Source organism: Oryza glaberrima, chromosome 1 (assembly GCF_000147395.1).
Source record: "Oryza glaberrima chromosome 1, OglaRS2, whole genome shotgun sequence".
Taxonomy (NCBI): domain Eukaryota; kingdom Viridiplantae; phylum Streptophyta; class Magnoliopsida; order Poales; family Poaceae; genus Oryza; species Oryza glaberrima.
In genome coordinates this window covers 22,814,904-22,831,250 of record NC_068326.1, presented here as the reverse complement: position 1 = coordinate 22,831,250, position 16,347 = coordinate 22,814,904, and the positions used below count along the sequence as shown (strand labels likewise).

The 16,347-nt window shown below is 39.2% G+C and overlaps 1 protein-coding gene and 1 long non-coding RNA gene across 2 annotated transcripts; one reads left to right on the top strand and one right to left on the bottom strand.

Annotated features, from left to right (window-relative positions):
* Positions 1-1,966: 1,966 nt before the first annotated feature.
* On the top strand, positions 1,967-4,787 carry LOC127760178 (uncharacterized). Its single transcript, XR_008015054.1, has 2 exons — positions 1,967-2,664; positions 4,493-4,787. It is a non-coding gene; the product is annotated as an uncharacterized LOC127760178 (long non-coding RNA).
* A 7,308-nt stretch (positions 4,788-12,095) lies between these two features.
* On the bottom strand, positions 12,096-14,701 carry LOC127767734 (WRKY transcription factor 28-like). The gene is made up of 3 exons (XM_052293174.1): positions 14,004-14,701; positions 12,941-13,084; positions 12,096-12,777 (listed from the first exon to the last, which is right to left on the bottom strand). The coding sequence occupies exons 1-3, from the start codon at positions 14,528-14,530 to the stop codon at positions 12,306-12,308; spliced, it is 1,143 nt and encodes a 380-aa protein (XP_052149134.1). The 5' UTR covers positions 14,531-14,701; the 3' UTR covers positions 12,096-12,305.
* Between the last annotated feature and the right edge of the window lie 1,646 nt (positions 14,702-16,347).

The following is a 16,347-nucleotide window of genomic DNA, read 5'->3' as shown; positions in this document are numbered from 1 at the left end:
TGGCTCGATATCTAACCTTATCATTGTCCGTCACTAAATAGTTATAAATCTGAGCATCCACATGAGTCAAAGACTTAAACTCGAGCAGATAGATTAGAAATCTAATCAACTTATAGCTACACCAAGTTTGCCTCTTTGCGATCTTCATCTTACCGAGATAAATAGTATCCTAGAGTTTTCACTCAGTATTGGAAGGTTCTATAAATACCCTTGAGTTCTATATATATTGCCTATCCAAATAAGAACAGAAACGCAACAGTTTGAATTATAATTGCTACAACAAAGTTAGTATAGTACATATGTGTGTACAGTACGTAGCAAAATCTTGCACACATCCTTCCGGTGAATTTTAACACTGCAGTACAGAGGCCAAGCAAGCAAATCCCCAGTTATTAATTACGGGAGAAATTTTTCTTGTTCGTACTAATTTCCATCGCTCGCTACTGCTACCGTCCAAAGTCCAAACACGATACATATGCACCGAATCTCTGAAAGGGAGGTGCCACCTATAAATGTGCAAAACCGTTGCTATCAAAAGGAGAAATTCGCAAAGCGGTAACTCTCAAGGAGTCGCATTCTCGAACCACAATATCCAGCAGGGTAAATGTTTGGTAATTGGTACTGGTCACTTCAAGGGATTCTAGTTAACCACATGTGCTTAAATATTGTTGCAGCTTCCAGGAAACATCACGTCCGACCACATTATCCTCAAAAGTTTGGTTCGCAAGATCTTGTCTTCCCCCTTTTTCCGTTCACTGATCCTGAAACAGAGCATGAAAGTCTACTTCAGGACCTGCAAAAACACGGTTATTCATTTTTCTCCCTTTAATAAGCACAAACAGAAAACCATCTTAACCAATTATATTTATATGTAAAAAACCATCTTAACCAATTATATTTATATGTCCCGAACTGCCCAAAACATCGAACAGAATTATCATGGAGATATGATTATTGAACCATATGTGATGAAGCTTTAGGCTGAGTTCTTTCTCGATTATTCGTCGGACGGACTATTTGCTACATTTTTTGAAAAATATATATATATATTTTCTAAAGATAATTTGCTTCCACTTAAATGCATAGGCAGCTTATTTTATGCTATTTGCTACTTTATTTCTTAAATAATTAACTTATCTATATAATATATTAGACAATCCGTAGCAACAATCCGCTCAATAATCTGTGATTATTCAGGAAACAGTAGCAGGTGTGTTGCCTTGATTTCTTCTTTTTTCTAATTTTCATATGGCTATTGGTTTTACTCCCTCCGGTTCCATATTAATTGATGTTTTGGACAAGGCTGAGATCAAACTTTTATAACTTTGACCATCAATAACTTTAAGAATATTTAGTTTAAAGGAACTAGAGCAAGATATATAGATTTGTCTTTTAAAACACTATAATAAAAATAAACATGTATTTATTTATTATATATATTATAATAAAAAAATATGATCAAAGATATATCTTGTAGACTGTGTCATTGTTCAGAACGTCAATTAAAATAAAACCAGAGAGAGTAGTTACTTTTGTAAGGTATGTCGGTTATATTAAAACCTAGTGGGAATTTGCGAGCTGAGTGCGCTTCGGAGCGGCGTGTTCGCACGTGGAGGCATCCACGTCGCCCGCGAGCGCTGGGAGGCGGGTGGATTCCGTGCCCCCTCGAGCGTCCGCGCGAGCGGCTCCCGCGCCGTCCGATCCATCACAGCAACGGCTGAGATCACACGTGGTTCCTAACGTAGGTGGACATTTTTCAAAAAGACCATCCTTAATAGATAATTTGTTTTATATCCCTCACCGTATGATCCTACGTTCCGATTTCTTACGTATATACTCTCCATAACTAGGAAAATCCTATGCGACGAAGAGAAAAACACGAAAATAGGATTGCGCTCTAAAAAACAAAAGTGAAGGGGCTTTTCTGAAACAACATAAATCCCTACCCCTTTCGGCCCTTCCTCCCCGAAACCCTAGCCGCCACCACTCCCGTGATGGTGCGTCGCCTCCCCCTCCTCGCGCCGCCTCTCCCCGCCACACCGACGCCCTGCGCAGTTGCGTCGCCGCTCCATCCTCCAGCACCTAACCTCGCCCCGACACCGCCACATGCTTCGCCGCATGTCCTCCACTTCCTCTCTCTTCTTGCTGCCGATGCCGCTGAGCTCGAGCTAGCGATTAGGTCGATCTGGCTTTCAATCGGGTTAGGTCTCCGTCCTTAACACCACCTCGTCGGCGATTTACCTTCGCCACAATCCAAGCCCCACGCTGCCTTCAGATCTGGTGGCATCTACCTTGCAGCGGCCAGATCTGGCGAAGAGAGGAGGAGCGCATGGCGGAGCGGGCCTGAAGTGTGTTGCTGGCGACGTCCCCGGTGTGGTGGTGGTTCACTGGTTCATGTGAACAATGCCTCGAGCTTGCTAGAAATGGCGTTGGCATGGAGTTCTCCAAGGTGAGGTGGCGAGGTATATGTCTGGTGGTGCATGGCTTGATTTTCGAGTGATGTGGGTGCTCCATAAGCAGTGGCAAAGCTCCTATTTTTTTCTGGCCACCAGATGGAGGAGGAGTTGTCTCCCATCGCCTAGCCGTTCTCTGGATGCAGCAAGCCATCTCCCATTAGTATCTGATTTTCGCCGTTCTCTGGATGCAGCAAGCCATCTTCCATTGGTATCTGATTTTCGTTTGTATTCCCCACCAAAATTTGAGGTGTTTGTTTTGTGTGGTGTCCTGCCTACAAGGTGTTCGTTGTTTTCCCTACAAGCATGGGAATGTGGCAATCTTACATGACCTGTTAGTGTGTAAGCCTGAATGGTTTGTTGGGCTTTAGATTTGGATCCTAGCTTCCACTTAATTTGCCCTAAACATTTGAACCTACCTTAATGTTAGCAGTTAAAATATCTAATGAAATGCATCATTGAAAATATTCATTTGTAGTTAGCTCTGTAGATGCATGCATTTCATATAGATAATGATTGCTGATAACTGCTTCTTGGCAACATATCCTATGCACATAGGCCCTCACATGTACACACGTGCACACCAACTAAAAAATATCACTAAAAAATCTAGAAAAAATCATACACATACTTTCAATTGTATTACACCTAGGGTTAAAATCTTAACGTCAAATTCATTATATTTTAGCTGTAACAAAAAAAACAAAAAATCTGACAGTTTTAAGGTTGCAATTTTGTCAGAATTTTATCTTTTTTATTATTCTCTATGTAGAATGAATTTGAATATGCGACTTTGCACGTAGATGTAATACTAATAAAAGTACATGTATAAATTTTCCTAGAATTTTTTGTGAAAATTTTTAGTTGGTGTACACGGTGTGTACACGCGAGGGCCTGTGTGCATAGGATACGCTCCCCTGCTTCTTTTGCTAGAATATTTATGTGACTACCTAAATAGCTAACAAACTTCTCCAATTATAATCAGTCATTGCTTGTCCCTGTGATTCATAAATCTGTATGGTTCTTGTGATTCCTGATTGAGTTTTCAAGGAAAATACTAACATTAGGTGGGGAATACTGTGCAAATGATTCTGTCACCGCTGAAAGACACTCTAAAAAACCTCTCATGTATTTCACATTTGAATGCACCATTCAGGTGGGAAGGAGATTACACATTGGTGATGGCACAAAGCCACAGGCAGAACAACTCTCTTGCGTGCTCGAGAAAAAAGCCAGCGGCAGAAATGCCATCTTTGTTCATTTTATTTTCCTTTTTTTTAGTTAGTTTGATTAGATTAAGGTGCTTAACGAGCTGGATTTGCTGTTAAATTTTAAATGATTTAAACAGCGGGCCATGGGTTCACTATTTGCTAGAGGTGTTCGCATCGTTTAATTCTTACATGCATTCCTTGGGGTCCTACATCTACAATCCTGGTTGCCTTTCTAATTTGAGATAATAAAAAGCATGTACAGCCTATATGGCTCTATCAGTTTTCTGATCACAAAATTTGTCTGTATACATCTATCAGTTTTCTGATCACAAAATTTTTGTTACAACATTGAAAATGCTGGTCTATCTATGATTAGAAACTTTGCTGGTTATTTCTGTGTATAACTGCAATATGATGTTATCTATATTTGCGATACAATTCTGCAAATTGCTGATTACAGAAGTTGTCTTGCAAGAGTTGAAAAGGACATGTTTATGTGCTTAGATGTTATTCTGGTTGCTTGATCTGGCATCCTGTCATAATTTGTTTCTAACACTATCAGAACAAAAGGATAGAATATATGTTGCATAAATGCTGTAATTTTCATGGAAAGAAGCTTGATGATATTGCCACCTCATCCCACAACTATCATGTAAGCTATATTGGTTGTATAGAAAACCAAGCATTTGAGAATTTTTTTTATTGTCAAAGATTCAAAAGCCTTGCCAACCCTTGGTATTGTTTGTATTTTCTGTATTTGGTCTATTTGGTAGTTAAGAAACTCCCTACAAGTCTGATTTGATACTTTACAAATTCATTCTCTTGCAGTCCTGGAGCATTGTTCTGCTTGACGGGTGGACAGGGATAAGTGTGGCCTTTTGTTCTGTAGCTGAAAAAGTGGAAGCTATTTAAGGAATGTTAGCTAGCATATGATCAGAGTGATCTAAGGTTTCAGTCTGTTGGATAGGATTGTGTTGGCTTAATGTTTAAGCTTTTGGGTATAGGTGGAGATCTCTTAGTAGCTTTCTTTTAAGCTGGTAACCCCCAAGCCTTTTGTCTTCTGAAAACATCTCTATGAAAATATTTACAGTTTGTAGTTCAGTAAAGCAATTGATCAACATGAGTATTATATTTTGATATGCGAATGTTGTTCTCACAAAAGAAAAGTGTTAATTTTGTCGTTCTAATTCTATAGTTAAAACAACAGCCATTCATGAATTAATTGGTTGTACCCAATTACTACACAAAATTGATCTTCGATAGGGCGCACAACGTGCGCCAAAATGTCTAGTACTATGTAACTATTCCATGGTTGTATGCAAAGACGAGGGACGGTAGCAGAAGCACCGATGATCAAGATGACAATGGGAAATCCCTCGCCAAACAATACATCCCCGTCGCCGCCAACTACAGTGATGGGGAACTTTTTTGTCATCCCCGCCTCCACACGGAAAATTAATCACCGCAGATCGCCCATCCCCATTTTTAAAATCATTTACGTATCAATAGCATATTCTTTTAACATGAAAAGTGTCCGTCCACTGATCATGTTACGATTAAACCTTTGGACATACAGAATTTGCATTGGATTTAGACCCTTATACCCGCTAATCAGGTCTTCACAGGGAACGGGGACGACGAGGGACAAAGGATCATCAACACCGTACCCCTCGCCACACCCAACAGGGACAACCCCTAGACCCGACGGGGACATATTTCCACCATTCCGTGTTCTCTAATAAGAGAATTCCCTACAGAAAAAAGGGAAGAGAGCCCCATTTCGATACCTATATACCGATGGTAGTGTGATGAAGTTATATGGGTATAACTATATTCACCGGGGCTTAAATTCTGATGCCTACCGATATTACATACACACATATATATACACACACGTAGGTATACTTTCAATAGGATCTTAGTGAGCTCGGCGATTTGCCGGCCATTTACATCTATCTATTTGAGCTCGTGTTAGGGAGACACGTTCGCAAATATGTAAGTATGGTATGTATGCTTGTCTTTTACGTAATAAAAAAAGTCCAATGAAGGATAAAAGAAAAGTAAATATATTACTAGTCGTAAAAAGTAATTATCATTCAAAGATCTGAAAAATTATATACATATGTGCGCATGTGACAAACTGCCTTTTTTTTTTTAATGTTTCATTACTCAGCCACTTCTTATAAGAGTGAGGATATGACAATTTTGGAATCAAAATTAGCTTAGTTAATAATTTAAAATACTGCCAAAGCAGTGTAAAACCTGGCCTCTTAACCAATTCATGTGAAGTGAATTAGAGGTCTATAAGTGTTACGTACTTGCTTTGCAGGAGAAATATACAAGTAAAACACAAAAACTTGCTATAGCCAACTGTCCTTTCAGTCTTTCACCATGAAAATGAGTGTTCACCCAATCACCCATATATTCTTTTTTTTTTTTGCGGGACACCCATATATTCTCTAGTACATGTCATTAGCTTTTTATATCTTCAGAGGGATCTTCACGGACACTTAATGATGCGGTGAGGCCACTAATCTTCAATTAGAAGATCCAGTCATCCAATGCATGCATGCTTAATGCATTCCAAGCTAGGTAAGTTCTAGCATTCATACCCCGTGTTAGTCAGAGCCGCACGCAAATGTAAGTAATATAAGACATCTCTAACCCAGAAACTATCAAATAGTTTCTATAGTTATCATATCGATCGTATAAACACTATATATAGAGACTATATATCTAATGAATTATGTCTTCAAAATTAAATTATCATCCTATCACAACTCTTCTCTCTCCTTTTATCTATCTATCCCCTTGTTTTCTTTTTTGCTTCTTGTGTAAAGATGGTTTTCTTACCTGAGAAATGTTTTTTTTATCTTTTTACCTTTTTCCTCATTATTTTTCTTGTCACATCAGATTTTTTTTACTTATGTGGCAATGTATTAAATGTTATGGACACTAGATGACATGGAGGGTTGATGATGGTCTAATATGTTGTCTTATGATAGAAAATTAATGTGTCATTTGGTATCAAAACAAAAGTTTCAATTAAAATATTTATAATTCTAGGACAATCTATCTATCTATTAACTTATTAAGGTAATAGAAAAAAGTGCTTCCAAATTCACTCTCATGGCCTAAAATTTCTCATAGTAATCAGAAAAAAAAGGAAAAAATAGAATCCATATAAAATATAATTTAAAAATAGATTAAATTTGGGATTTTAAAAGTAATACTCCATTTATTCCAAAATATAAGGCACAACCACCCTTAACCCAAAGACCACGAAATAATTATTATCATCTTGTAGTTTGGATTATCCTCATAAATATAATGCATGCATCCAATAGGATTAGAGATAACATAAGAGTGGAGGATTTTAAAATGTTATAATTTAATGAAGAAGATGTCATAGTTAATTGCATGCTTGCATCCATGCCTTATATTATGGAATATCTAAGAAAAGTGGTTATGCCTTATATTATAGAATGGAGGGAGTAAAATATTGGAAGAGGAGACTAGAGTCCATACATGTATACAATTATAGAGCTAATTGAAATTTGGAATTTTAAAAAATAGAAAATTAAAAGTAGATGTTAGAGTCCATACATAAGTACAAAATACCTAAAATTCGAAATTAAAAAATAAAGAATATTGGAAAAAAATTCTATAGTCCAGAATAAAATTTAGAAATAACTGAAATTTTGAATTAAAAATATGGATGATGGAAAGAATAGTGTTGAAATTCGGAATTAGAAAATAAGAAAATTAAAAGTAGATTTTAGAGTAGACAGGAGTTTTACGCGATAATAATAGAGATAACATATAAGATAGCTAGGTAACAAAACTCAGATTTGACAATTTCCGTCCTAGAGTCTGCAGTCAAAAGCTTAAGTTATAGAGGTGCATTTGACAATTTCCGTCCAACGACCAAGTATCACAATTCGATGGCTGACTAAAACCGCGCGCGCTTCCTCCACGAATCACGACCAGCAGTAATTTCTATTGCAGTAGCCACCGTACCATGCACAGCACATGTAGGAATTATAGCGTTTTACTTCCACATATGCATGAGACAGACTCTCCTCTCAGTTCTTGGAGAATCCTCCCACAGTGGCTGCACGATCAGAAGATCCAACTTTTCTAGAAAACGCCCAAAATTGCGTGCAAATGGCTACTTGCAACCTTTTGTTGGTCCTAGGAAGAACGTCCTTCTTGGTGCATACGTGACAAAATGATGGATTGATTTGTTCACGCCCACGTACTGGCCGTAGCTACTAGAGTAGCAGCTAGCTAGCCGCGGACCTCCCTTTTCACGAACTAATTTCCTTGTCCTTAGAGTCGGTAAAGTCGGCAAGAAATCGATCAGATCATCCACACTAGCTGGGCGGTAATGAGAATCTCATCGATCGCACGTTCAGCCAGCACCAAGGCCTTGTAGGTTGTAGCCACTCAAGTTAATTAGCTGAAACAGAGCAGAGTCAAAATTTGACTCTCTGGCTCGTGTAGCTTTTGATAAGGAGGTTTTACTTTCTAATTCCAAGCCTTGATCATCAGTTCATCACAACCATAAAATGAGTGAACGCTTATATGGTTGCTATTTATGGTATACTAATGAAAGATAAGCCCTTCTGCATGTGCCCGTGGTGTTATGTTGTGTAACCGAATTGCTTTCTTCTAATTGAATGATGTGCAATTGTTCTGTTTGTTCGAAAAAAATAATCAAAGGTAATGGCAGAAGGAAGACAGAACAATAACACCACATATGAACATCTAATAGTGTGCCGCCTAAAAAATATAATTTACACGGAAGGCCATCTAAGATGTGTCCCCATGTAAATATAGATATTTTTCTAGTCGGCACTTCAATGAAACCGTCTGCGTGCATCATGCTGATATGGGTGGCTGCTTAAGGTAGCCGCTCGGGTAAATTGAAACAATCTTCACGTGCGGCGGTTGTCAGTGGTCACCCGTGTTTTTATGTTCACACGAATGGCTCTCTGACCCTTTTACACAAGAGATATCATCATTCGTAACCATAAAACATGCATTTTGTATTTTCATCCACTTGGGAAATTAGTCGTGAGGGACCTGCAAAAACTTTTTTTTGAAGTAGTGGGAGCTAGCACACTGGTGTTGAGAGGTGTCCTAGGAGAAACTGGAGCTCGAGCTAGTAACAATCAACAAGCCTATGGTGTTGTCTTTGGCTTTACCAGTGGCAACTAGAACAATTGACATGGCCTTGTTAGATATGAATATAATCAAAACTGAATTACGGAATAATCAAAACCGAATTGAAAGTCGATTATATGGAGATTTGAGATAGATATATATTTGCAAACATCGAAAAAGGCAAGATACTAAAGCACTTTCAATATCTAAGAACCTGAAAGATGAAGCTATCCCTGAAGTGACCTGAAAGATGAACATGAAAGACGAATTACCCCCTTGACAAATAAAAAATAGAGGGGCCCACTTATTAGTTCTATCTCTTCTTTCGGTCACCATATGACAGTTCAATCAGCACTAAAAAAATACAAAAAGGTAGAGCCCACATGTGGTGATTGAGAGAAGAGGCAGAACTAACAAGTGGACCCCCACTATTTTTTATTTTGTTGACTACCACGTGTGTGCTACATAGAATCAAAACTGTTCTGGATTCGGTCAAGGGGTAATTCGTCCGGTATGAAAAGTTAAGAGTGAAGAATATCTATTTTTAAATTGAGGGGGATAATACGTACTGTTACAATAGTTTGAGAGGTAGAGAGAGGGGTAATTTAGATTTGTTTTTTTCCCTTAATTAATCTCTACATTTAATTTGTGACTTGTCATTCCTGGATCAAGTTCTAGAGTTACAATGTTCCATGAAGATATTATAGGCTTAAGGGAAAATTAACCTGTACTCCCTTCGTCCCAAAATATAGTAACCTAGGATAAGATAAAATCCATCCTAGGACAACGAATCTGGATATGTCTTATCCCATTCTAGGTTGCTATATTTTTGGGACGGAGAAAGTAACAAGGTATTTGTACTTCTATATCTTGTATTGCACTTTATTATGTATTAGTGTGCCACTATCGAGGAGTTTGAGGATAACAACTGGACTTGACCAGGGCTTGAGAAAATTCTAGGTCCGTTAACGCAGACATACACAAAGGCTGATAGCTACTTAGGCCATTTACAACCCAATGACTAGGATGGTGTCCATAGCATTAAATAAGCTGCCACCTAGGATGAAAAATGATGTGGCAAGTGAATAAATGAGGAAAGAGAAGGAAACTATATCTTGCATGAGACATGACTTCTACACAACATCCAAAACATCATGTGAGATAAGTAGCATTAAATTTAAATATAGGATAATTATGTTTACATTGGAAGAGTAGTGTCTAGTAGGAGTACTAGTTTCTTGATGATGTGGAGTTTATAAAAACTATGTCTAGTGTTTTGGGTTGGGAATGACCTTAGTGATCCTGTACTTGCTATATATTATAGGATTGGCAATAATGAACAGCCATTCCTTTTCTTCTCTTCTTCTTTTAGATATTTTCTTTTTTTATTTCAAGAACGTTAGTTGAGCTAGCATGCGTCCTTTTTTTAAAAAAAAATAATCAAGATCTTCTCTCTTGCATGCTGTCCTTAATTAAGAGAAGAAAATAATTGAGCATATGAATTGACTTGTTAGTTTTAATTTACTTGATTCTCCAAAGCTACCTACCAATTCTATTTCTACACCTGACCGTCAACAGTATTGATAGTCGTCAGCAACTAACTACTAATTTTCCCCATATATACATATTTATATATATGCTTGCACGAGGGATAACCGGAAAAGAAGAGTTTGGTCAAATATGACGGCAGAGGGAATAAAAATGATGGCACTAGACTGCCAAAACTAAGGAATTATTCAGCTATATCGAGAGGAAACCGAGACACGCTCGTATCTGCAATCCATTTAAAAGGTGCAACTTTTGCGTGGCAAAGATACAAAATACATGTGTGTGCTGAAGGAGATCGAGCCTTTTTATCATTCCATGCATGCATGCGTGAAAGGATTAGAAAATACAGCACCTGTGCACTCCCAAAGCATGTCGTGAGGGCAAGTATTTTGCACATCTCCTTCACATTTTGTGCAGATAAAATTTCGTAAATAAACTTATAATCAAAGTGGATTCACTCATAAAGAGAAAACGTATGCACGCTAGTAAAGACTAATCTTGAAGAAGTATTTATGCTTGCCCTCCGTCCTGTAACTGAAAACTTACTGGTACTGCGGCACTTGCAATATTAATTAATACTAGTATATATGCGGATTTATCGTGTACATCTAAAAACTTGCGGTCACAACCATATCCATCAGACCACCGTACGTACACATATATTATCTCAGTTTTATAATATATGATGTCGTTCATTTTTTTAACTAACATTTAATCATTAATCTTTTAATCAAAATTTTTGTGTAAATATAAAAAAAATTAAGTCATACATACGTAAAGAATATTTAACGATAAATCAAGTCAAAGTAAAATAAATAATAGTTATATATTTTTTAATAAGATAAATGATCAAGCATACGTTAAAAAAATTCAACGGCACCATATCTTAGAAAAACGAAGGGGGTACATCTTGGGGAATTAATATATCGATCATGATCATTCATAGAACATATAAGGCCAGATAAAACATCAGATTCAACCCATGTTTTGATTAGATACCATACAAGAATGTGAAAAAAGAAGAAATAATAAATGTGTTATGTTGAACTGAATAACAAATAGCTAGCGATAGACATAGATCTAACGCAAAACCGGCCTGCTGCAGGTACTAGCTAGCTAATCGAATATTAGAACAACAGTATTAATTATCATTTACTTATTCTTGTGTCAAAATCCCAATATTACGGCCATCTGCTACCAAACAAAACAAGCAAACCATGCATCATGATAAGGCTATCTTACTACCACAAGAAACCGGCCAGTTCAGTGTATCAATGTCCAAAGCAATCAGAACTCTCTCTTTTGCACCGTCATTGTGTATTAATTCCAGATTTATACATATATGTAGGCACAAAAGAAACTACACACCCGTCATTAATTTGTACAATCTAACAACCAAAAGCGGGTCGATCATGTATAATAAGTTGGCATCTTCTTTGATTGTCAAAAGCGAAAATGTGAGACGAAATATTAATTAATTTGCTCTCTCCGAAAATGAGTCAATGAGGTACACATGATATACACTAGTACATGCATGTACAATAAGTCTAGAGGTGCAGAACAGTAAAGGGCTATGCTGAAGAATCAAGTGGCATGCAGCCGTTCTAGTTATAAAGTTGTAGCTTCCATCTCTACTGATCCGTTCAATTTGCAACCAGGGAAATGTTGACAAATGGAAGAGAGAAAAAAGCATGAAGTGCACAACACACACAAGTTACGTTCAAGATGAAAAGCTTGCAGAAAATCAAATAATTAATAACAATTATACATTCTCACCAAGACCAAGCTGATCATCAAGCACTCCCTAGCCATCACATTTTTGGCGCAACGACTCCAATGTTTGAAAAGCATCTTGATAAATTCCGGGTGCTAGTTAAATATTGAGTAGTATATATTTGTGCAGAATCAGTTAGATCAGTCATCATCATGGGTTGCTGCTGGGCATTGTGGAAGGGAAAAGGTCTTGCAGCAGGGCGTAGTCAGTGAAGTGATGCTGCTGAAGAGGAGGATGATCGTTGGGCGGCATTGCACCGCCGCCAGCCACAGCAGGAGGCGGCGGAGCAGAAGCAGCTACGCCCGGGAAGTACATGCTAGGGTTTGCGGCGGCGGCGGCGGCGGCCATGGCCGGGTGGTGGTGCATGAGGCCCATCAGCTCAGGGTGGAACCCCGCCGGCATGAGGTGCGACGGCGGCAGGCCGTGCACGCCGGGCATGAAGAGGTGGTGGTGGTGGTGCCCTCCGACGATGCCGACGCCGCCGCCGCCGCCGCGGAGGCTCGCCGGGCTGTGGTGCGTGTGCTGCCCTTCGTACGTGGTGATCACCGTGGAGGGGTCCTGGTACGACCGCTCCACCCGCTTCTTCACACCGCACTTGGGCGTCGTGCACCGGTAGTAGCTCCTGCAATATTCGAATTCGAATTGAATTGCATTTTGAAATTGGAGTACTTGAACACCATCGTGCCATGCAATTGTATGGCACAGTAACATGGTATACTACGATATATGTATGTGCTACAACAACTGGGTGAAATTAAGGTTTGTACATGTATATAGATGTGTACCTCGGGTATGGGCTGTTCTTGACTGCCTTCTGGCCGTACTTGCGCCACCGGTAGCCGTCCTCGAGGTGATCAACCTCGCTCTTGGTGAGGAACGCCACGCGAGGCTGCCGCTGCCTCTTCTCAGCTTTCTTCTTGGGCTTGTTCCTGTGTAGATGCATGGTACAAAATATCAAAAATAAGGTCAGGTGGATTAGCTAGGAACAGAGAGATGATATGGATTCAGAAGATCAGTTGATATTTCTGCGGTGACAAGCTCAATCAGGCCTAATTATTAATTAGTTTGGGCTTTTTCAGAGCACCAACAATCAAACTAGCTAACTAGCTTGCTAGATAGGTAGGATCATGGTGGACTATGGGAATAGCTAGCTATTTCATGTTAGATTAGCACCAGGTTTTGCTAGAAATAGTTGTTATTTTGATATATAGTATTAATTAGGGTCTAATAAGTTAGCTAGCTAGCTAGATATCTGTTGGATTGCATGTTATGGGGCAAGATCAGCGTTAATTTTGCAAAAGTATTGAGGAACTATTGTAGATTTAGGTGGTTGGTGGTGATACGAAAATATATCTTAATTTGAATCATTTCTAAAAGGGAAATCATAATATAATCTTCAAAGACCTAGCAAGTCAAAAATTGAAGCTATAACTCGTAAAATTGATTCATTCTACGCAAGATCTATTATGGAGCATAGGTTGGTTGTCTATTAAATTAAATCGAATAGTAGTAGCCCCATCGTCTGAAAGATCATATTGGAAATTGGGTCAAAACGGAATCAGAAGAAAAGGGGAACAAGAGGATAGACGGATCTACTAAAAAGAACCCTAAGGAACCAAAATTCTAGCAAACCCTAATGTTCACACCATGCATGCATTAGAGAGAAAGCATAAACGAAAGAAAATTTCAGGTCAAATTTTGCAACTCCGCAACAGTATGACCAACCAGATCTAGCCCCAAGAAAGTATCCCCATCTCAAGACACGCATCAAAAAGGAATTAATCAAGCAAGAAATCAAGACAAGAATCAGAGAAAGTATAGAGTAGAATCAATGGAAATTTAACATACGGTTTCTTGGAGTTCTCTCCATCCTCCTCATCCTTGTCGTCCTCCTCCTCCGCCTTCGCCTGACCCTTCTTGCACCGGCGTGACGACTTGCCGCCCTCCGCCTCTCCGTCGCTGGACGAGAAGGACGCCGACGAGTTCGGCGTGGCCTGCGCGACGCCTTCTCCGGTGACGCCGCCGGTGCCCTGGCTGTCGTGGCTCGTCACATCCACCGACAGCTCCTGCTTGACCGCCGTGTCCTGAGACGACGGGCACGCCACGTCGAGGTGCCGAGCTAGCCCGGAGGGGTCCAATAACCCCTGCAGGTAGTCCGTGATGCTGGAGTACGGCATGATCTCGTCGGCACCGCCGGCGCCGACGACGCCACCACCACCCCCGCCGATGCCGACGCCCCCGGGTTGGCTGAAGAAGAAGCTCTCCATGTCGCTGCTGCTGTACACGTAATCAGCGCCTTCGCCGCGGCCGAGGTGCCCGTGCTGGTGGTAGGGGCCATGGCGATCTCCTCCTCCTCCTCCTCCTCCAGAAGACATGGGGTGTGAGAGTATGGGGAGCTAGCTTATGTGTGGAAAGGAAAGAGAGGCGTGGAAGTAAGGAGGGTTTCAGCTTTCAACCAGTCTCGCCTCCCTTTTGATTTGTTTTTTCTTTTCTTTTCCTTCGCTGCAAAAGGATAGGCGCTAGATACGACTTTTTGTGATGGAATATGTAAATCTGTCTCGGTGCGGCGTCTAGTGATCTTCGTTTATATATATATAATACTCCATAATTCCAGCAGTACTATTAATATATATACACACATATATACTAGCTAGCTAGTCGTCAATTCTTAATGGTAGAGACGTTTTATTAATGAAATCAGCGTGCTTAATTTAGATTCTTTTCGCATCTGTTGGTCAGGGAGGTATTAGGTATAAGACCGGCCAGTGTCAACGTAATTAAATTGTGTAGGGCCTGCTGTACTATGAATAGTTGAATCCATACAGTTCAGCTTACTGTATGCTGAATTAAGATACTATTTCCCGGTTGGAGTTGGTATATATTGGGCATAGCATGCATATACTATGTACATGTTCTGTGTCCATTAATTTGAGCAATGTAACTCACTTACATCCACCTCGTTTTAACGGACATCTACGGGGATCCAGCCAAGAGTTCGAAACTGTGCATGTGAATTTCGATTCAAATGTTTATGCATGATCAGGCATGCTTCAAGATTTTAAATGATTTGCACAGTACACTACAGCTCTTTCTTGACATACACGTGCCACACAAGTACCGTTTTGAAGGATGACATGTATCCATACGTATATACAGCTGTACATATTTATAGTTGGATATTGGACGTACGGCTGTCACAGTACCCTTGCACAGTGCACAGCTACCAAACTACTCTCATCTTATTAAGGACAAATATTTCATTCGGTTAAAAATTAGAGAAGAAAGACGTCAAAAAAAATTCGAGAAGAAAGACGTACGTCTAAAAAAAATCGAGAAGAATGTTCATTGCAATTGCCTTCTGATCTACACAATCTAGCATTGACCTCATGGTTCAATTGAATAACATGGCAAAAAATATAGTAGTATATGCGTGTGTATCTGTGAGATGTGTCTACATCGAACATGTACGTCTACAAGTTTTTAATTTCTGTTGATTTCCTGGAGGGTTGACTTAACTCATCACTGATATTTTTTGTCTTGCTTTTCATATAGTGAAATAATGATCACTTCTTTTGCCGAAGTTAATCGTCGGCATATATATTTAGAGAAAGTTTAGGGATGAATATCCTGAAAACTGTATTTTTCTAGAGGAAGATGGACACGGATGATTCTATGAGCTGTGGTTCGTCTATCTAATTAATTTTCTAGTCGATTGATTTTCACGTGGAAATACTGTTTTTTTATGGGTTGGTTATTTTCGAGTTAGGATGTTTTTTTTTAGTGGAAAAGGAGCGATGGTCTGGCAGGAGGATGGCACCGCTCTTACGGTACGTAGTAGAGATAATGGATTCGAGTATGTGCTGATCAAATGAAATTAATCTGTAGGTGATCCCTCCTTTTTTCGCCATTTTTATGATAATGAGGAAACACAGAGATAAATGATAACGTAATTAGTTCCTAGATTAATTATAGAAATACCCCACTATATCAATTAAGGTTTATATTATGGCTGCTTTTTTCCAAGACTGTTGATTGATGAGTTGTCTGAAGATCAAACAATATAAAGAAGTATAGCACCTTCATTATTCAAAATTATATACTCCCACCTTTCTAAAGTATAAAGTATAAGGTGATTTAGATTTTTACGTGGTGATCTCCTATGTTATAGCTTGACCATTAATTTTTTGCATGA

What these genes read in the sequence shown, in the direction of transcription:
- LOC127767734 (XM_052293174.1), bottom strand. Translation starts at nt 14,530, where the DNA reads ATGTCTTCTGGAGGAGGAGGAGGAGGAGGAGATCGCCATGGCCCCTAC. An exon ending in GGAGAGAACTCCAAGAAACC is followed by an intron (nt 13,085 to 14,003) that starts GTATGTTAAATT and finishes GCATCTACACAG; the next exon opens with GAACAAGCCCAAGAAGAAAG. An exon ending in AAGAACAGCCCATACCCGAG is followed by an intron (nt 12,778 to 12,940) that starts GTACACATCTAT and finishes CGAATATTGCAG; the next exon opens with GAGCTACTACCGGTGCACGA.